General features: G+C 49.5%; 1 protein-coding gene across 1 annotated transcript in view; it reads right to left on the bottom strand.

Annotated features, from left to right (window-relative positions):
* Positions 1 to 22,692, bottom strand: part of CNRIP1 (cannabinoid receptor interacting protein 1) — a 65,333-nt gene that overhangs the window by 30,770 nt on the left and 11,871 nt on the right. The window contains exon 2 of the mRNA XM_075339272.1: positions 1,284 to 1,428. Within this exon, the coding sequence (XP_075195387.1) occupies positions 1,284 to 1,428 (145 nt within the window). The remainder of the gene's footprint in view (positions 1 to 1,283; positions 1,429 to 22,692) is intronic.

Below are 22,692 nucleotides of genomic sequence, written 5' to 3'. Positions count from 1 at the left end.
TCCTAAGCAACCGCCCATAATCGCGGGACCGCGCTTTCCCCCTCGGCCTGCTTCTTTCTGCGCAAGCGCGCTGCTGCTGACCTCACTTCGCCTCCTTCCCATCTTGCCCCGAGGCAGGAAATAGATGGGAAGAGCGCGGAGCAGTGACTACACCGAAAGCGCGGTCCCGCGATTATGGGCGGTTGCTTAGGAATAAACATCACAGCACCGCCCATAATCTTAACCCTGCGTGCACGTCACCAGCGGTGACGCTGGGCACAGTGCTCATCCCCGAGAGATGGGCACTGGGCATGCGCGGGGATGGCTGGAGCAGTGGGCGGCGTCCAGAAGTATGGAAATCAGCGATGGGGGCGGCATACAGGACCAGGGGGCAGAATAACGGCCATCAGGCAGCCCGCCCCCGTGACGGATTTACAGAATCAGAAGCCAAAAAGGTACAACTTTATAAACACTTTTTTTCGGTCAGAAAGTGGGCACAATCATAACAGGGACCTTTATAGAATGCAGCCCAGGAGCTGCAGAGGGGGAATCTGTTAGGTTTTAGGGGACATTTCTGCTGACAGGTTCCCTTTAAGCAGGATAATCATCACCACAATCAGTCCTTGGCTGCTTTGAGCCACAAGGGATCTTCACAGTGCTGAACTGGCAGGTATTTATCAACTACTTGCCAATAAGTGCTTAGCACCATATGAAATAAACGCCCTGGATAACCCATTTAACCTCCATACTCGAGTGCCAAGATTACAGAGAGTTATAAAAAAAAAGTAAAATGCCATTATGCACCCCCCCCCCCCCCCCCCCGAGGTTCTTACAATGACAGTAATGATTTTAGACCACATCTTCTACCATGGAGCAGCAATTCTGTGATGTTCCACTGCTGTAATGATGAACAATATCAATACATTCATCTATGAATATTTATTAAAGGGACTGTTCTGCTATACATTTTTTTTCAATTTCACAAGAAATCAATTTCCAAAGTCACATGCTCCCATGTCCCTCCTCTCCAGCTCACCGTTAGGCCATAGCAGTCCAGCGAATTTGCATGCACATTAATGGGACTGTCAGCTATTTTCAAAGCTCTTATTTTATTCTATCCAAATCTATAACCAGGAGTAGGGATTGAATCCCCCATCCCTGATGAATGTACAGATCTAGAACCAAGATCGTAGCCATCGTAATTTTATGATCTTTTCAACTGAGCTGTACGAAAAGTAAAGAGTTGTTGAGGGAAAAATGAAATATCTGTAAGAAATACATTTCTTAAAACTTGTAGTAGGTACCTGGATCATGACTTGGAGTGGTTGCCTCTCCCCACTTTTGGTGTGAGTCACTCCCTCCGTATCATAGAAGGCTGTGTAACAAGCCATCTGAGGGTCTCTGGATTTTTCTTCTAGGGGAATCACCAATCCACCTAAATTCATTGTCCTGAAAGAGATGTAAAAAAACCCAAACGATTACATAGGAGAAACTGTCCCTGGGGTGGTTTGGCAGTCACTTCCTTCTCTAGCGGTTTTCGTCCCCTGTTGTCCTGCAAATTCTGAGGCCCTGGTACATAATTCATTTGATTGAACGGTATAACAGTCCTGGCTGTATCATTATCAGCGTACGCTCTCAGTATCTGCACACAATCAATGAAGGATTTCACAGCCCATTAGGTCCTCGTCATGGTGATAGGTCGGATTCTCCAAACCCTAATTACAGATTCTGGGGATCTGTAATAATCATCCTAAGGAATGTGCAATGCTGCAATGAAATATTAAACTGATATATACACATATAAATAACTACATTTATTTTTATATATATATATATATATATATATATATATATATATATATATATATATATATATACACAGTTAGGTCCAGAAATATTTGGACAGTGACACAAGTTTTGTTATTTTAGCTGTTTACAAAAACATGTTCAGAAATACAATTATATATATAATATGGGCTGAAAGTGCACACTCCCAGCTGCAATATGAGAGTTTTAACATCCAAATCGGAGAAAGGGTTTAGGAATCATAGCTCTGTAATGCATAGCCTCCTCTTTTTCAAGGGACCAAAAGTAATTGGACAAGGGACTCTAAGGGCTGCAATTAACTCTGAAGGCGTCTCCCTCGTTAACCTGTAATTAATGAAGTAGTTAAAAGGTCTGGGGTTGATTACAGGTGTGTGGTTTTGCATTTGGAAGCTGTTGCTGTGACCAGACAACATGCGGTCTAAGGAACTCTCAATTGAGGTGAAGCAGAACATCCTGAGGCTGAAAAAAAAGAAAAAATCCATCAGAGAGATAGCAGACATGCTTGGAGTAGCAAAATCAACAGTCGGGTACATTCTGAGAAAAAAGGAATTGACTGGTGGGCTTGGGAACTCAAAAAGGCCTGGGCGTCCACGGATGACAACAGTGGTGGATGATCGCCGCATACTTTCTTTGGTGAAGAAGAACCCATTCACAACATCAACTGAAGTCCAGAACACTCTCAGTGAAGTAGGTGTATCTGTCTCTAAGTCAACAGTAAAGAGAAGACTCCATGAAAGTAAATACAAAGGGTTCACATCTAGATGCAAACCATTCATCAATTCCAAAAATAGACAGGCCAGAGTTAAATTTGCTGAAAAACACCTCATGAAGCCAGCTCAGTTCTGGAAAAGTATTCTATGGACAGATGAGACAAAGATCAACCTGTACCAGAATGATGGGAAGAAAAAAGTTTGGAGAAGAAAGGGAACGGCACATGATCCAAGGCACACCACATCCTCTGTAAAACATGGTGGAGGCAACGTGATGGCATGGTCATGCATGGCTTTCAATGGCACTGGGTCACTTGTGTTTATTGATGACATAACAGCAGACAAGAGTAGCCGGATGAATTCTGAAGTGTACCGAGATATACTTTCAGCCCAGATTCAGCCAAATGTCGCAAAGTTGATCAGACGGCGCTTCATAGTACAGATGGACAATGACCCCAAGCATACAGCCAAAGCTACCCAGGAGTTCATGAGTGCAAAAAAGTGGAACATTCTGCAATGGCCAAGTCAATCACCAGATCTTAACCCAATTGAGCATGCATTTCACTTGCTCAAATCCAGACTTAAGACGGAAAGACCCACAAACAAGCAAGACCTGAAGGCTGCGGCTGTAAAGGCCTGGCAAAGCATTAAGAAGAAGGAAACCCAGCGTTTGGTGATGTCCATGGGTTCCAGACATAAGGCAGTGATTTGCCTCTTAAGGATTCGCAACAAAATATTGAAAATAAAAATATTTTGTTTGGGTTTGGTTTATTTGTCCAATTACTTTTGACCTCTTAAAATGTGGAGTGTTTGTAAAGAAATGTGTACAATTCCTACAATTTCTATCAGATATTTTTGTTCAAACCTTCAAATTAAACGTTACAATCTGCACTTGAATTCTGTTGTAGAGGTTTCATTTCAAATCCAATGTGGTGGCATGCAGAGCCCAACTCGCGAAAATTGTGTCACTGTCCAAATATTTCTGGACCTAACTGTATATATATATATATATATATATATATATGTTTATATATGCAGTGCTGGCCAAAGGCCAAAAGTATTGGCACCCCTGCAGTTCCGTCAGATAATACTCAGTTTCTTCTTGAAATTGATTGCAATCACACATTCTTTGGTATTATTATCTTCATTTAATTTGTCTTCAATGAAAAAAGAAAAATTGTCATAAAGCCAAACTGGCTATAATTCCACACCAAACATAAAAAGAGGGTGGACAAAAGTATTGGCACTGTTTGAAAAATCATGTGATGCTTCTCTAATTTGTGTAAGTAACAGCACCTGTAACTTACCTGTGGCACCTAACAGGTGCTGGCAATAACTAAATCACACTTGCAGCCAGTTGACATGGATTAAAGTTGACTCAACCTCTGTCCTGTGTCCTTGTGTGTACCAAATTGAGCATGGAGAAAAGAAAGAAGACCAAAGAACTGTCTAAGGACTTGAGAATCCAAATTGTGAGGAAGCATGAGCAATCTCAAGACTACAAGTCCATCTCCAAAGACCTGAAAGTTCCTGTGTTTACTGTGCGCAGTGTCATCAAGATGTTTAAAGCCCATGGCACTGTGGCTAACCTCCCTAGATGTGGAAGGAAAAGAAAAATTGACGAGAGATTTCAACGCAAGATTGTGCAGATTGTGGATAAAGAACCTCGACTAACATCTAAACAAGTTCAGGCTGCCCTGCAGTCCGAGGGTACAACAGTGTCAACCCGTTCTATCCATCGGCGTCTGAATGAAAAGGGTCTGTATGGTAGGATACCCAGGAAGACCCCACTTCTTACCCCGAGACATAAAAAAGCCAGGCTGGAGTTTGCCAAAACTTACCTGAGAGAGCCTAAAACGTTTTGGAAGAATGTTCTCTGGTCAGATGAGACAAAAGTAGAGCTTTTTGGGAAAAGCCATCAACATAGAGTTTACAGGAAAAAAAAAGAGGCATTCAAAGAAAAGAACATGGTCCCTACAGTCAAACAGGGCGGAGGTTCCCTGATGTTTTGGGGTTGCTTTGCTGCCTCTGGCACTGGACTGCTTGACCGTGTGCATGGCATTATGAAGTCTGAAGACTACCACAAATTTTGTAGCATAATGGAGGGCCCAGTGTGAGAAAACTGGGTCTCCCTCAGAGGTCATGGGTCTTCCAGCAGGACAATGACCCAAAACACACTTCAAAAAGCACTAGAAAATGGTTTGAGAGAAAGCACTGGAGGCTACTAAAGTGGCCAGCAATGAGTCCAGACCTGAATCCCATAGAACACCTGTGGAGAGATCTCAAAATGGCAGTTTGGAGAAGGCGCCCTTCAAATCTCAGGGACCTGGAGCAGTTTGCCAAAGAATTGTAAGAAACTCATTGATGGTTACCGGAAGTGGTTGTTCGCAGTTATTTTGGCTAATGGGTTGTGCAACCAAGTATTAGGATAAGGGTGCCAATACTTTTGTCTGGCCCATTTTTGGAGTTTTGTGTGAAATGATCAATGATTTGATTTTTGTTTCATTCTCTTTTGTGTTTTTTCATTGCAAGCAAAATAAATGAAGATAATAATACCAAAGAATTTGTGATTGCAATCATTTTCAAGAAGAAACTGAATATTATTTGTCAGAATTGCAGGGGTGCCAATACTTTTGGCCAGCACTGTATGTATGTATATATATATATATATATATATATATATATATATATATATATATATATATATACGGTATATTTATTTATTAATCAGGACAATCTATATATATAATTGCCTTATTCTGTCTGTCTGTCTGTCTTGCTCCAAAATTGTGTCCTTACAGTGACAAACAGCGGATTGGCCGCTGGGCTCGCCATGGCCCCGCCCCCCCGCACGGATTGGCCGCTCGCCTCGCCTCGGCTCCGCCCCCTCGCACGGATTGGCCTCTCGCCCCGGCCCCCTGCACGCATTGGCAACTCGGCCATGCCCCGCCCCCCTCACGCATTGCACGCTCGCTCTGGCCCCGCCCCCCGCACGCATTCCCCGAACCGACTCCCAGGTGAGTGCTGTACCCCCGGGAGCCCACATCGGCGTACGCTGGTGTGAGCTCCCGTGCGAGCGGGGGGCGGGGTAACCATGTAATATTGTAGCATGGTTACCAGCGTACACCGGCTCCCAGGTGAGCGCATCAAGGTCCTGCAGCGGCGGAACACACACACACACGCACACACATAAGAACAGACACACACACACACATCAGATCACACTCACTCTCACACACACCTCACACACACATCAGATCACACTCACTCTCACACACACCTCACACACACATCAGATCGCATCCACACACTCACAACATCCCGTGATATCGCTTGCTTCTCGGCGGCGATCCTGTGCGTGCAGTGATCTTCCAGGACCTGCCAGAGGATCACATGGCCGGAAGCATGTGGTATCTCCGGATGTTGTGATTGTGTGAGCGCGTATGTGCGATATCGTCAGTGTGTGTGTGCGTGTATGCGATCGGATGTGTGTGAGTGTGTTCTGATGTGTGAGTGTGTGTGAGTGTATGCGATCGGATCTGTGAGTGTCGGCAGAGGAGCACGGCGTGCAGCACAGCTGCTGGGACCGCCCACCGGTGGGCACAAGGAGAAGTGGTGTGTGTGTGTGAGTGTATGCGATCAGATGTGTGCGTGTATACTGTCTGATGTGTGACTGTGGAGCACGATGGGGGGTGCACAGCATGGGGGATGGAGCACGATGGGAGTGCGCAGCATGGGGGATGGAGCACGATAGGGAGTGCGCAGCATGGGGGATAGAGCACAATGGGGAGTGCGCAGCATGGGGGATAGAGGACGATGGGGAGTGCGCAGCATGGAGCACGATGGGGAGTGCGCAGCATGGGGGATGAAGCACGAAGGGGGGTGCGCAGCATGGGGGATGGAGCACGATGGGGAGTGCGCAGCATGGGGGATGGAGCACGATGGGGAGTGCGCAGCATGGGGGATGGAGCACGATGGGGGGTGCGCAGCATGGGGAATGGAGCACGATGGGGTGCGCAGCATGGGGGATGGAGCACAATAGGGAGTGCGCAGCATGAGGGATAGAGCACAATGGGGAGTGCGCAGTATGGGGGATAGAGGACGATGGGGAGTGCGCAGCATGGAGCACGATGGGGAGTGCGCAGCATGGGGGATGGAGCACGATGGGGAGTGCGCAGCATGGGGGATGGAGCACGATGGGGCGTGCGCAGCATGGGGGATGGAGCACGATGGGGAGTGCGCAGCATGGGGGATGGATCACGATGGGGGGTGCGCAGCATGGGGGATGGAGCACGATGGGGAGTGCGCAGCATGGGGGATGGAGCACGATGGGAGGTGCGCAGCATGGGGGATGGAGCACGATGGGGAGTGCGCAGCATGGGGGATGGAGCACGATGGGGAGTGCGCAGCATGAGGGATAGAGCACGATGGGGAGTGCGCAGCATGGGGGATAGAGCACGATGGGGAGTGCGCAGCATGGGGGATAGAGCACGATGGGGAGTGTGCAGCATGGGGGATGGAGCACGATCGGGAATGCGCAGCATGGGGGATGGAGCACGATGGGGAGTGCGCAGCATGGAGGATGGAGCACGATAAGGGGTGCGCAGCATGGGGGATGGAGCACAATGGGGAGTGCGCAACATGGGGGATGGAGCACGATGCGGGGTGCGCAGCATGGGGGATGGAGCATGATGGGGGTGCGCAGCATGGGGGATGGAGCACGATGGGGGGTGCACACCTCCCCCCAAAACACACACACACCGCCACACACGCACTGCACAACACACCACACACACACTGGGAACCACAAACACTGCCCTACACACAGACAACGCCGCACACACACACAACACCCAACACACAAACACCGCGGCACACACAAATATACGCACATACCGCACAACACACACATTGCACAAAACATACCTTCCCCCAAAACACACAGACACCCCACACCCACACAAACCGCGCAACACACACACACAACGCTACAGACACACAGCGCTCTACAAACAACGCAACGCACAAACAACACCGCTCTCACCCCCCGCCACACCCAGACAACACCGAGAACATGTACAGTGCCCTACACAAACACTTGGTAACTACACACAACAACATATATATATATATATATAACATAAATCATACATTAACTACACAATACGTAAATTCTAGAATACCCGATGCGTAGAATCGGACCACCTTCTAGTAACCTAATATAAGACTGATGGTAATGGTGACGTTGATACACGTAGGGTCCAAGGTTATGGGACCTGGCCAGCTTGGTCATCAGTGGGGATATCACTGGCTTACCTTCAGGGACGGTGCTAGTAAATGCACAGCAAAACAGAAAACCATTTTCAAACCATTTAAACCTAGACCTTAGTCCTCATTCACTGTCTGATTTTTTTTTTCTCATATAAAAAACATACAAAACAATTTTCCTCAGTCTTTGGCCCAATTTTAGTATCGGTGATTTTCTCATCTGCCAAAAAAGCACATTACAAAGCTTCTCCTTCCCATTACTATGTTAACGCACCAATTCAACTTTATTTTTTTATTTTACTGCTAGAGTGGTGCTTTAAATCTAATTTTCCTGACCCTACTCATATACTTACTTGCAGCCATCCTCATCTTCTATTATCCGGTCGGTCTCCGACAGTTTGTGTTTCATGGAGCGCACTGTAAGTAACTCTTCAATACAAATCTATGAGAGCCTTGTCCTGGCTCTCATAGATTTGTTCTGAAAGCTTTTCACTTAACTTCAGACTTCAGAACAGTCAGAAGTTGCTGTCACAAAATGGCGCGATGGGTTCGGAGAGATATCGGCAAAAGGTGAAGACGCCAGGGGGTGAGTATATTACTAGGGACAGGGATCTTAGTTTAAAAGCACCACTCCAGCGCTGAAAGAAACAAAACCACTGGAGTGGTGCTTTAAAGGCATGGTCAAGAACTAACATTTATTTTAGTCCTAAATATTTGTCTATTTAATGTAACAGTCTAATCCCTTTTTAATATACTCATTCCCTCTCAAACTGCATTATTTTATTTTTTACCTACTTCCGGTTTGATGACTCTTCATTTTAGAATCCCCAGTGCATGCTGGGACATTCAAACAAGACGCCATCAGGGGGCAGAAACTGTGATCACTGCCACCTCTTCTGTCTCTACTCTGAACCTGAGCGTCATCTGTGATGTCCGTTTCAGTGGCGGGGCTAATCCCTTCTCTACTGAGCATCCAGTAGTTGTCAATTCTGACGTATGCATAGTAGAGCTCCCTTGAAACTGTGAGATATTACATTCAATGCACAGTGACAGTGCACTCCCTCGCTGGCTCTGATGAGAAGTGATGAGCAGGCAGTGTGCATTGTAAAGAGAGAAACCGGTGAGCGAGAGAAGCAGAGACCAGACCCGACACAACTTGGTCTCTTCTTTTCCTGGTGAGGGAGTGCACTGTTGCTGCTTATTGAAAGAAATAATTCAGTGTCAAGGGAGCCTTTGACATTAGAATTGACATATTTAGGAGAGCAGGGACTAGCCTAGCCCCTGGAACAAATGTCACTGATGACGCTTCATTTCAAGGTGGGGATGACGCGGGCGGGGAGGGGGCGCTGCGCTCACCACGCTCGGGTCCGGCGCTGCTGCTGCTCGGTGGCTCGAGCGGTGCTCCTCGCCTGTGAGTGAAAGGGGATAGTTTTTGGGGTTTGGGAAGTCGGTCCGTGACGCCACCCACGGTTTGTGGTGAGGTTGGGACACCAGCGCTGCTCTGGACGGGGATCCCAGGAGCGATGACAGGGAGCAGCCGAGAAGTTTCTCTCTCCTCCGTGGGTAGGGGGGTTTGGTGCTCCCGTGGCCCGGTGACGTGACTGGAAAGTGGATGGCAGGGTTTGGTGAGGTGCAGGGTCGCGGAGGCAGCGCGGTGCCAGACGGCACGGTGGTACTTACTCAGCCAATGACATATACGGAGTCTCTGGTAAAACAAACGGCTGGATGGACGGGTCCCGCAGCCGGCTGCGGTGGTCACTCCCGGTAGGTTGGTGGTGACTGCCTTTCCCTGCACCTGTAGTGTGTTTTCGGCCCCGATGGCTTCCCACCGGTAACCCGCTCCCCAGCTTGGATAGGCGCCGGAGGAGCTCCTTTTGCCCGCAGGCTCTGGCCCTGGGAATTGTAGCCTTGGCGGTGACTGTATTTCCCTTCACGGTTTGGACGGTTGCCTTCAATCAGGTCTTTGCTGCTGGAAAACCCCGGAGGTTCCCGTCGCTAACGGATTTGACCGGTTTAACGGTGACTCCAAGCCCGGTCGGGGTCCGTAGGCCCTGCCTAATGGTGCTGGCTTCTCTTCGCTCCCCGGTTCGGTACCGGCGGGCCACCGCCCGACCCCGGTCCTACGGTTCCACGTCGATCGGCCTCTCCTGCAGACGGCCACCACCGTCTGCCAACCTTGCTCTCAGGTGCCCGGGCCACATACCCGGACACGGTCAGTCTGCTCCACTACCACTTCACTCCTTCCACTTTACTGTCCCTAACTGCACTACTCTGACTTCCTTTCCCGCCTCCAGGACTGTGAACTCCTCAATGGGTGGGGCCAACCGCCTGGCTCCACCCCACCTGGTGTGGACATCAGCCCTTGGAGGGAGGCAACAAGGATTTGTGTGTGACTGATGTGCCTAACCGGGGTGTGGGGTGTGTTGTTGCAGTACCTGTGACGACCTGGCTTGTCCAGGGCGCCACAGGGACATGAACTGTAGCTGTGACCGCAGCCTTTACCCTCTAATAACGTCTCATTTCAATATCCCAGCATGCACTGTGGGTTCTCAAACGAAGCGTCATCAAACCGGAAGTAGGTAACAAAACAACAACATAGTTAGGGAATAATAGGGACTTGTCAGTTAAAGTGTACTAGGAAAAGAGATTTGATTATTACATTAGATAGAGGTTTAGGATTAAAAGAAATATTAGTTTTGAACCACACCTTTAAGAACAGACTTATTACATGTGGATGTCATCTGTGTACTGTTTGTGACGTCCATGGCTAGCATGGGTGATTTTGATCTCTGACTCAGATCAAAAATTGACATGTCCAAAAAAAAATTTAAAAAAAGGAGACGTGAATATATGGATTAAAAAAGGTAAATTTTCTATGTGCGAAAAACATGGCCAGAACAAATACGTAAAATAAAACAAACAGATGAGCCCTTAAAGTGACACCCCCCACATTTAAAGGGAACCTGTCATGTCTAATAATGCAACAGATAGAGGGTTATTCTGTATGGTAATAGTGTAATGAAGGTGTCAGGGCTCTGTATGGAAAGTCCAGCACCGGGGAGGAAAGAAATTACATTTCTCCCAGGAGTTGCTGGCTGTCAGTCATACAATCATTCTAGCCCAGCTACAGTCACCACCCACCACACAGTGCACAGCGCCTGTAACCACACCCCAGAGCTCTGACTGACACCCGGATCTGCACTGATACACTGCTGTGTTGGTTGTCAGTCAATGTGCCGGGCGAGCTCATAGCCGCTACTTTCAGTGCTGTGAGCGGTAACACCAGCATGAGAAAGTTGGCAGCTCCTGGGAGAAATAAAGTTCATTTTCTCCCAGGTGCTGCACTTTCTGCACTGCATCTGGGCACCTTCACAACACAATTAACTTCTAGATTAACCCTATACCCCTGAATATGTCTTCTCCATTCCTATAGCTAGAGGTACAGGGAGGTCAATAACTTACTACATACTGATTTATTACTAATGGGGTTTCCGACAGAGGAAAAATAAAAGAAAAATGTTTTTTCTCTGAACCTCCTATTAGGACCAGAATTGGCAAAGGGGAGGTGGTTGTAAGTAAAGAGAAAAAAATGCTCCCTACCAGGACAGGAAAGGATGACATCCCACCTATGAGGCCAGTGATTGGCTGCAGGGTCATTTGACTGAAGGACTGAACTTCATCCCACTGGAAGTGATGAGGTCCCACCAGTCACCTGACGTTACCACAAGTGACTGTACGTATGAGACCTCGTCACTTCCTCTCCCAGAGCATCAGTAGAGGCCGGGCTTAGGAGTGGTAACAATTTTATCTTTACATTACAACCATGTGCTCGGTTATGTTCGCGGGTGTGAGCGGGAGTGGACCCACAAGGCCGCAGCACAGGCTCAACCTGGAGGGGCGTAACTAATCGACTACTGGGTGTTCATCAGAGCCTCTGATGGGGAGCGTTAACTTAACTGCCAGTAGTCACCAGGTACTACTCCAAGGGGTCCTTATACTGCAACAGCTGGCCTCAGGGGTCAGTGTATGACATGAACAGTCTCTGAAGTGGTCAGATGCAGACCAGAAGGCTGGTATGCCTGGGACAGCAGGTACTAATGGGTGCAGCAGGTACAGCAGGCACAGATGGTACAGCGGGTGCAGCAGGTACAGCTACTACAACAGGCTCAAATGGTGCAGCAAGTACAGCTAATAGAGTAGGCACAGAGGGTGCAGCAAATACAGCGGGTATGGCAGCTACGACTAGTACAGCAGGTTTGGCTGGTATAGATGGTGCAGCAAGTGCAGCAGGTACAGCTACTACAGCAGGCACAGATGGTGCAGAAAGTACAGCTAGTACAGTAGGCACAGCGGGGGCAGCATGTAAAGCAGGTATGGCAGATACGACTAGTACAGCGGGCATTGCTGGTACAGATTGGTGCAGCAGGTTCTAGGACACAGATTTATATTAGAAACCACAGCTTAAAAGGTACAGCAAACAGGATCGAGACCTGACAACTAGCAACATGTCTAAAAGGATAGACTATGTTGCCCAGGCACCTCCCGTAGGGGGAGGGTGCCTTAAATACTTAGTGCCATAGGGTGAGAGGCACTTCTGGGTTAGTGTGCACTTTTCCTTTTAAAAATAAGTGCACTCCCAGGAGACCTGTGTGACTTGCTCAGGCCCCGGGAGCCGGTTGCATGTACCAGGGATACAGGAGCTACTGCTGAGTGGCCATGAGGGGGAGTGTTCTGGCATCCCTGCCAGGTGGAGCGGGCAGGACATTGCGGGGCCACCGTTAATCACGTAATATCCTCCCATTGGCCAGTTAAAAAAAAATGGCATGGAAACCCCCTTTAAAATTATATACAGAATGCAGTAAAGTCTTTAAACTGTTGTCCACTAAACTCCCAATTTAATCAATTCAGGACCCAGATTAAAATTAAATCAGTGCGTGTTCATCTCCTCCCACAGCGCCGTTCCAATTTTGGTGCTGCTGTTCCTTTTGTCACATGCCAGTGTGGCGCCCCTGAGTAAATCAGGGTGCCACAGGGTTCTGCATCCTTACCCGGGGTGCAGAGCCTATCCCCCATGGTTCCAGGTTCCTAAGAAAACCGGTGTCACTACTAACAGCACCACAAATCCCAGTCAACACCTCACATCATCATGACCTGTCAGACACACCAGTGGGTTGGTCTAGCTGGAATAGGGTCACCCACCTAGGGGTCAGTCAGACTGGTGGGAGGGAGGTGAGTCAGTTCAGTGCAGGACAGGAGTCGAGTAAGAGCCCTCGAGGGGAGAGGGGCTGGGGAGAGTGAGCTCCCGGGGAGCTAGACCATGATTGGGTCGCAGACAGTGGTTCGGGACCAGAGGAGTCGGGGACCGGTGGCAGTGACATTGGAAAGGGTGCGACGGACATAGTCTAGGAGAACTGTCTGCACCGGATAACCCAAAAGAAACTGACAGGTACCGAGCACGACAGGGTACAAGACCCTATGTCAGGAGCCGATTCAACGTCCTGGCAATTAACCAGCAGAGAAAGGAGACCTTCAGGGATCTTTCCACAGAGCTCAGAGATTTGGGGCATCAGCACAACGCGGGAGACAGGGTTTTCCAGCCACAAGCAGCCCACTGAAGTCCCAAGTGCCAGCTCCCAAGAGCACAGCTACACGTTACAAGGGTAGTGGGGTCCTAACCGCTTCAAGCCGAGGGGCCACAGACGGACACTAAAATTGTGCACGGAGGTCGACTCCGGGACCATCAAGTGAAACCAGTGGGAGCCGACACCTGGATGAGGCTCACCCGTAGCAACTGTGACATACAGAGAACTTGGTTTATCTGCAGTGTATGTGTCTACTTTATAATCCTCATTCTGTACCACGACTATCTACAGTGAGTACCCTGGTCCCCTGCACCCTGCGCTCCCAAGTAATCACCAACATACCTGAGCCCAGGGCCATCCCTACATGTAGATGGATTAACATCAGGCTGCTTCACTCCATCTGCCCCGATACTCCTATTACCGCAACCCACAGGTGGCGTCACGAACTTATCCCCTGTAAATACCCCCCTTTCACCGACCCAAGTGTCTGCCAAGCCGGGTCCGGGCCCCTCGAGCCACCACAAATGTGGATCTGAGCAACCCGACCAATACCGGGGTGGTACACCAGCTCCGACCATTAAGCAGCCACCAGTCAGTAGTCACCTTTACTAGAGATGAGCGAACCGGTCCCGGTTCGGCTCGAGGCGGTTCGCCGAACGGGGGGTCTGGCTCGAGTTCGGCTCGTCGAACGTTCGACGAACCGAACTCGAGCCCATAGGAAACAATGGCAGGCAATCACAAACACAGTAAAACACCTAGAAAACACCCTGAAAGGTGTCCAAAAGGTGACAAACAACTCACAACATAACACAAACACATGGGAAAGTGACAAGGACATATACTCATGTGAAAACAAAACAGCTGGACAAGGAAAAAGAGGGAGACACACAGATATATGAGTATATGCAAAGAAACATCGATTCCATTATTGTGCAACTTGAGCCCTGCTCATTTTAGGCTTCCAATCTGGATAAATTGCCTGAGCTCGCCACGTACGCCTTGAGGATCTTGTCGTGTCCTGCAGCCAGCGTTCTCTCGGAACCTGTCTTCAGTGCTGCTGGGGGTCTGCTGGCAGATAAGCACACGTGTCTGTCCACTGACAATGTGGACCTGGCTCTCAGAGGACTTTTCTTCCCCTGGGTCAGCCAGGGGAGGCGAAAGGCACGCGTATTTTTGAGAGTGCTTCATGCAAAGCATCTTTTTCTTTTTCAAAAGGGGGCTCAACCGATGCCAGTCAAGTGGGGTGTGTGTGGCCCAGTTAGTGGCAACGAGGGAGACTGTGGTTGGAGTCCCCTCGCTGTGTCTCTAAAAGAACCAAGATGAACAAGTCATGGCTCTCAGAGGACTTTTCTTCCCCTGGGTCAGCCAGGGGACGGGAAAGGCACGCGTATTTTTGAGAGTGCTTCATGCAAAGCATCTTTTTCTTTGTCAAAAGGGGGGCTCAACCGATGCCAGTCAAGTGGGGTGTGTGTGGCCCAGTTAGTGGCAACGAGGGAGACTGTGGTTGGAGTCCCCTCGCTGTGTCTCTAAAAGAACCAAGATGAACAAGTCATGGCTCTCAGAGGACTTTTCTTCCCCTGGGTCAGCCAGGGGACGGGAAAGGCACGCGTATTTTTGAGAGTGCTTCATGCAAAGCATCTTTTTCTTTTTCAAAAGGGGGCTCAACCGATGCCAGTCAAGTGGGGTGTGTGTGGCCCAGTTAGTGGCAACGAGGGAGACTGTGGTTGGAGTCCCCTCGCTGTGTCTCTAAAAGAACCAAGATGAACAAGTCATGGCTCTCAGAGGACTTTTCTTCCCCTGGGTCAGCCAGGGGACGGGAAAGGCACGCGTATTTTTGAGAGTGCTTCATGCAAAGCATCTTTTTCTTTTTCAAAAGGGTGCTCAACCGATGCCAGTCAAGTGGGGTGTGTGTGGCCCAGTTAGTGGCAACGAGGGAGACTGTGGTTGGAGTCCCCTCGCTGTGTCTCTAAAAGAACCAAGATGAACAAGTCATGGCTCTCAGAGGACTTTTCTTCCCCTGGGTCAGCCAGGGGACGGGAAAGGCACGCGTATTTTTGAGAGTGCTTCATGCAAAGCATCTTTTTCTTTTTCAAAAGGGGGCTCAACCGATGCCAGTCAAGTGGGGTGTGTGTGGCCCAGTTAGTGGCAACGAGGGAGACTGTGGTTGGAGTCCCCTCGCTGTGTCTCTAAAAGAACCAAGATGAACAAGTCATGGCTCTCAGAGGACTTTTCTTCCCCTGGGTCAGCCAGGGGACGGGAAAGGCACGCGTATTTTTGAGAGTGCTTCATGCAAAGCATCTTTTTCTTTGTCAAAAGGGGGGCTCAACCGATGCCAGTCAAGTGGGGTGTGTGTGGCCCAGTTAGTGGCAACGAGGGAGACTGTGGTTGGAGTCCCCTCGCTGTGTCTCTAAAAGAACCAAGATGAACAAGTCATGGCTCTCAGAGGACTTTTCTTCCCCTGGGTCAGCCAGGGGACGGGAAAGGCACGCGTATTTTTGAGAGTGCTTCATGCAAAGCATCTTTTTCTTTTTCAAAAGGGGGCTCAACCGATGCCAGTCAAGTGGGGTGTGTGTGGCCCAGTTAGTGGCAACGAGGGAGACTGTGGTTGGAGTCCCCTCGCTGTGTCTCTAAAAGAACCAAGATGAACAAGTCATGGCTCTCAGAGGACTTTTCTTCCCCTGGGTCAGCCAGGGGACGGGAAAGGCACGCGTATTTTTGAGAGTGCTTCATGCAAAGCATCTTTTTCTTTTTCAAAAGGGGGCTCAACCGATGCCAGTCAAGTGGGGTGTGTGTGGCCCAGTTAGTGGCAACGAGGGAGACTGTGGTTGGAGTCCCCTCGCTGTGTCTCTAAAAGAACCAAGATGAACAAGTCATGGCTCTCAGAGGACTTTTCTTCCCCTGGGTCAGCCAGGGGACGGGAAAGGCACGCGTATTTTTGAGAGTGCTTCATGCAAAGCATCTTTTTCTTTTTCAAAAGGGGGCTCAACCGATGCCAGTCAAGTGGGGTGTGTGTGGCCCAGTTAGTGGCAACGAGGGAGACTGTGGTTGGAGTCCCCTCGCTGTGTCTCTAAAAGAACCAAGATGAACAAGTCATGGCTCTCAGAGGACTTTTCTTCCCCTGGGTCAGCCAGGGGACGGGAAAGGCACGCGTATTTTTGAGAGTGCTTCATGCAAAGCATCTTTTTCTTTGTCAAAAGGGGGGCTCAACCGATGCCAGTCAAGTGGGGTGTGTGTGGCCCAGTTAGTGGCAACGAGGGAGACTGTGGTTGGAGTCCCCTCGCTGTGTCTCTAAAAGAACCAAGATGAACAAGTCATGGCTCTCAGAGGACTTTTCTTCCCCTGGGTCAGCCAGGGGACGGGAAAGGCACGCGTATTTTTGAGAGTGCTTCATGCAAAGCATCTTTTTCTTTTTCAAAAGGGGGCTCAACCGATGCCAGTCAAGTGGGGTGTGTGTGGCCCAGTTAGTGGCAACGAGGGAGACTGTGGTTGGAGTCCCCTCGCTGTGTCTCTAAAAGAACCAAGATGAACAAGTCATGGCTCTCAGAGGACTTTTCTTCCCCTGGGTCAGCCAGGGGACGGGAAAGGCACGCGTATTTTTGAGAGTGCTTCATGCAAAGCATCTTTTTCTTTGTCAAAAGGGGGGCTCAACCGATGCCAGTCAAGTGGGGTGTGTGTGGCCCAGTTAGTGGCAACGAGGGAGACTGTGGTTGGAGTCCCCTCGCTGTGTCTCTAAAAGAACCAAGATGAACAAGTCATGGCTCTCAGAGGACTTTTCTTCCCCTGGGTCAGCCAGGGGACGGGAAAGGCACGCGTATTTTTGAGAGTGCTTCATGCAAAGCATCTTTTTCTTTTTCAAAAGGGGGCTCAACCGATGCCAGTCAAGTGGGGTGTGTGTGGCCCAGTTAGTGGCAACGAGGGAGACTGTGGTTGGAGTCCCCTCGCTGTGTCTCTAAAAGAACCACTTTTCTTCCCCTGGGTCAGCCAGGGGACGGGAAAGGCACGCGTATTTTTGAGAGTGCTTCATGCAAAGCATCTTTTTCTTTTTCAAAAGGGGGCTCAACCGATGCCAGTCAAGTGGGGTGTGTGTGGCCCAGTTAGTGGCAACGAGGGAGACTGTGGTTGGAGTCCCCTCGCTGTGTCTCTAAAAGAACCAAGATGAACAAGTCATGGCTCTCAGAGGACTTTTCTTCCCCTGGGTCAGCCAGGGGACGGGAAAGGCACGCGTATTTTTGAGAGTGCTTCATGCAAAGCATCTTTTTCTTTTTCAAAAGGGGGCTCAACCGATGCCAGTCAAGTGGGGTGTGTGTGGCCCAGTTAGTGGCAACGAGGGAGACTGTGGTTGGAGTCCCCTCGCTGTGTCTCTAAAAGAACCAAGATGAACAAGTCATGGCTCTCAGAGGACTTTTCTTCCCCTGGGTCAGCCAGGGGACGGGAAAGGCACGCGTATTTTTGAGAGTGCTTCATGCAAAGCATCTTTTTCTTTTTCAAAAGGGGGCTCAACCGATGCCAGTCAAGTGGGGTGTGTGTGGCCCAGTTAGTGGCAACGAGGGAGACTGTGGTTGGAGTCCCCTCGCTGTGTCTCTAAAAGAACCAAGATGAACAAGTCATGGCTCTCAGAGGACTTTTCTTCCCCTGGGTCAGCCAGGGGACGGGAAAGGCACGCGTATTTTTGAGAGTGCTTCATGCAAAGCATCTTTTTCTTTTTCAAAAGGGGGCTCAACCGATGCCAGTCAAGTGGGGTGTGTGTGGCCCAGTTAGTGGCAACGAGGGAGACTGTGGTTGGAGTCCCCTCGCTGTGTTTTACATGCTTTTAGAAGGGCATGAAATGGCTTGGAGGTTGACTTTCATCATATGCAAACTGTTGGCTACCAAAATGCTGCCTTTCCAACAACTGTGGTTATAGGCAATGAGGAACATACTGATGAAGATGAGACGCAGATACCCGATTGGGATGACAACTTAAATATTCGGTCAGGGCAAGAAGAAACTCGGTCTGAGGGGTAGGGGAGTGCAAACACAACAATTGATGATTAAGTTCTAGATCACACCTACTGTCAACCCACAGTCAGACACTCGAGGAGGTCAACAGAGGCGGTGGAGGAGGATGCAACCGACGTCGAAGTAACCTGGCGCCTTCCTGGACACAGTCGGAGCACTGGTAGCACGTCTACAACTGCATCCTCAGCCACCACTCTGCCTCTGAGCATTATTCGGGGTGGATCAACAGGTCGCATGGCCTCTAAGCCTTGCCTAGCCAGGTCCTTTTTTGACATAGAAAAAGATCGCCCAAATTATGTGATCTGTAAAATTTGTCATGGTTCTCTTAGTAGAGGTCAAAACCTCAGCAGTTTGACAACTTCTTCCATGAATCGTCACATGAATAAATATCATATGGCCCGATGGGAAGCTCACCGTGCTGCAATGCGGCCTAGCGGAGCGAACCATCCACCGCCTGCCCCTTCCAGTGCATCCGCGCGCTCGTCATCTTCTAGGACTGTGGGGACAGCTGTCACACCTGTTTTTCCACCCACAACTTCCACCACTGTAACCGCAACAGGCAGTTTGCTTGGTAGGTCGTCAGTTGGTTTGGAAGGGGAAACAAGTGAGTGTGTACAGCTCTCTCAGACATCGATAGCACCAACTTTGGATGAAGGCAACATCATGTCTCCGCCTGCACTTTCCTCACAAAGCTGCATTTTTCCAGGGACACCCGACTCAACACCGTCTACACACAGCAGCCAGATCTCTGTCCCTCAGATGTGGTCAAATAAAAGGCCACTTCCTGCGACCCATGACAAAGCGAAGAGGTTGACTCTATCCCTCTGTAAGCTGTTGACTACAGAAATGCTGCCTTTCCGCCTAGTGGACACACAGGATTTTAGAGACCTTATGTCTGTCGCTGTGCCCCAGTACCAGATGCCTAGTCGCCACTACTTCTCTAAGAAAGGTGTGCCCGCGCTACACCAGCATGTCGCACACAACATCACCGCTTCCTTGAGAAACTCTGTGTGTGAACGGGTGCATTTCACCACCGATACTTGGACCAGTAAGCATGGACAGGGACGTTACATGTCGCTGACTGGCCACTGGGTAACTATGGTGATAGATGGTGAAGGGTCTGCTGCACAAGTCTTGCCGTCCCCACGACTTGTGTGTCAATCCTCTGTCTGTCCAAGTTCCGCCACTGCTTCTGCATCCTCCACCTCATCTGGGTCCTCCACCTCCGCCCCAAGCCTGCCTGGTCAGGCCACCAGCGTTCTCACTGCGCAGAAGGAATCACGCACCCCTCATTACTATGCTGGTAGCAGAGCGCAACGGCATCAGGCGGTCTTTAGCTTGACATGTCTTTGAAATAGGAGTCACACAGCGACTGAGTTGTGGGCAGCTCTGGAGACTGATTTTGATAAATGGTTGTCTCCACTCAACCTGCAGCCTGGTAAGGCCGTGTGCGACAATGCTGCAAACCTGGGTGCGGCCCTTCGCCTGGGCAAGGTGACACACGTGCCTTGTATGGCTCACGTGTTTAACCTTGTTGTCCAGCAATTTTTAACACACTATCCCGGCCTAGATGGCCTTCTGACCAGGGCACGGAAACTGTCTGCAGTGCTCACTTCCGCCGTTCAACCGCCGCACCGGAGCGACTTGCATCGCTCCAGAAGTCTTTCGGCCTGCCGGTTCATCGCCTGAAATGCGATGTGGCGACACGCTGGAATTCAACTCTCCACATGTTACAGCGACTGTGGCAGCACCGGCGAGCCCTGGTGCAATACGTCATGATGTATAGCCTGGGCCAACGAGATGCAGAAGTGGGGCAGATCACCCTGATGGAGTGATCTCAGATCAAGGACCTATGCACCCTTCTGCACAGTTTCGACATGGCGACGAATATGTTTAGCGCTGACAATGCCATTATCAGCATGACGATTACAGTCATTTACATGCTGGAGCACACGCTAAACACTATTCGTAGTCAGGGGGTGGGACAACAGGAAGGGGAGGAACTACAGGAGGATTCATATGCGCAAGACACAACAACATCACCAAGGTCCAGACGTTCATCATCACCAACGCGGCAGGCATGGGACCATGGGGGACAGGGATCAACAAGGGCGCATGGTAGCAGGCGACATGTTGAGGAAGGTGCAGGAGGACATGAAGATATGGAGGACGAACTGTCCATGGACATGGAAGACTCAGCAGATGAGGGGGACCTTGGTCAAATTTCAGTTGAAAGAGGTTGGGGGGAGATGACAGAGGAAGAAAGAACGGTTAGCACCTCTATGCCACAAACACAGCGTGGACTTGGTGCGCATGGCTGCGCAAGACACATGAGTGCCTTCTTGTTGCACTACCTCCAACATGACCCTCGTATTGTCAAAATTAGAAGTGATGATGACTACTGGCTTGCCACACTATTAGATCCCCGGGACAAGTCCAAATTTTGTGACATAATTCCACCCATAGAAAGGGACGCACGTATGCAGGAGTATCAGCAGAAGCTGTTACTCGATCTTAGCTCGGCTTTTCCACCAAACAACCGTGCAGGTGAAGGGAGTGATTCTCCCAGTTGTAACTTGACAAACATGGGACGGCCTCGTCATCTTCAACAGTCTACCCGTACCAGTAGGACCGTATCTGGTGCTGGTAACAGCAATTTTATGGAATCTTTTCATAATTTTTTTAGACCCTCCTTTGCAAGGCCACCAGAGACAACAAGTCTGACACATAGTCAACGGATGGAGAGGATGATACAGGAGTATCTCCAAATGAACATCGATGCAATGACTTTGCAAATGGAGCCTTGCTCCTTTTGTGCTTCAAATCTAGAAAAATGTCAAGAGCTCTCCAGTTACGCCTCGAAGATTTTGTCGTGTCCAGCTGCCAGCGTTGTCTCTGAACGTGTCTTCAGTGCTGCTGGGTGTGTGCTGACAGATAAGCGCACGCGTCTGTCCAGTGACAATGTGGACAGACTGACGTTCATCAAAATGAACAAGTCATGGATCCAGAAGGAATTTACTACCCCTGTGTCATCCTGGGGAGAGTAAATGCTTGTGGATTTGGAATGTGCTTGATGCAAATCAAAACATCCTGTTTGCAACTAGGGCACAAGTGCTGCCACTGATAAGGTGTCTGTGTGGGGCACAATTTTTGGAAAAAAAGGGAGACTCCGCTTGGAGTAACCCTTGCTTGCTGTGTTTTTTAAAAATGATACAAGATGAACAGATCTGAAGGCAAGATGAAGCCAACATCATGTCTCCGCCTGCACTTTTCTCACAAACCTGCATTTTTCCAGGGACACCCTACTCAACACCGTCTACAGACAGCAGCCAGATCTCTGTCCCTCAGATGTGGTCAAATAAAAGGCCACTTACTGCGACCCATGACAAAGCTAAGTGGTTGACTCTATCCCTCTGTAAGCTGTTGGCTACCGAAATGCTGCCTTTACGCGTAGTGGACACACAGGATTTTACAGACCTTATGTCTGTCGCTGTGCCCCAGTACCAGATGCCCAATCACCACTGCTTCTCCAAGAAAAGCATGCCCGCGCTACACCGGCATGTCGCACACAACATCACCACTTCCTTGAGAAAATCTGTGTGCGACAGGGTGCATTTCAACACAGATACTTGGACCAGTAAGCATAGACAGGGTCAGTACATGTCACTGACTGGGCACTGGCAAACTATGGTGAGAGATGGAGAAGGGTCTGCTGTACAAGTCTTGCCGTCCCCACGAGTTGTTTCAATCCTTGTTCTGTATGTAGAAGTTAATACACTGCTTCTGCCTCTTCAACCTCGTGTGGGTCCTCTACCTTTGCGCAAACCCTGTGTGGTCAGGCCACCCTTCCTTGCAACTGCGCACAAGGACTACCACACACCTCCTTACTATGCTGGCAGCAGAGCTCAATGCCATCAGGCGGTCAAAGTTTTACTTTGAAATGTATGGGAAATGTGAGTCACACCGCTATTACAGAGAATAGTAGTCAGGCAGGGTCAAAACATTAATTGAGGAACAGGAACAGAATGGGACGGCCAGGACTTAATCAGAAAACAAGCAGAGGTGAAATGCGTATCGGCCAACAAGGTACATAAACAGCAAGCAGGAAAAGTAGTCAGGTAACAAGCACACAAAATCATAAAACTGAACTGGGGGTAAAATTAACCAGAGGTTCATAGCTATGTCTGGCAGTGGTCTGCAGACAGGATGGGCATAAAAAAGGGTGTGGTGTCTTCCCATTGGTTGTAGCTGAATGATGGTATTTCATCTGTGAGATACCCACCAGCTACATTCAGCCAGAGATTCTGCATCTGTCAAGGTAATGCAGC

Source organism: Anomaloglossus baeobatrachus, chromosome 3 (genome assembly GCF_048569485.1).
Source record: "Anomaloglossus baeobatrachus isolate aAnoBae1 chromosome 3, aAnoBae1.hap1, whole genome shotgun sequence".
Taxonomy (NCBI): Eukaryota; Metazoa; Chordata; class Amphibia; order Anura; family Aromobatidae; genus Anomaloglossus; species Anomaloglossus baeobatrachus.
The sequence above is the reverse complement of the archived record's forward strand: the minus strand, read 5'-3'. Positions and strand labels throughout refer to the sequence as shown.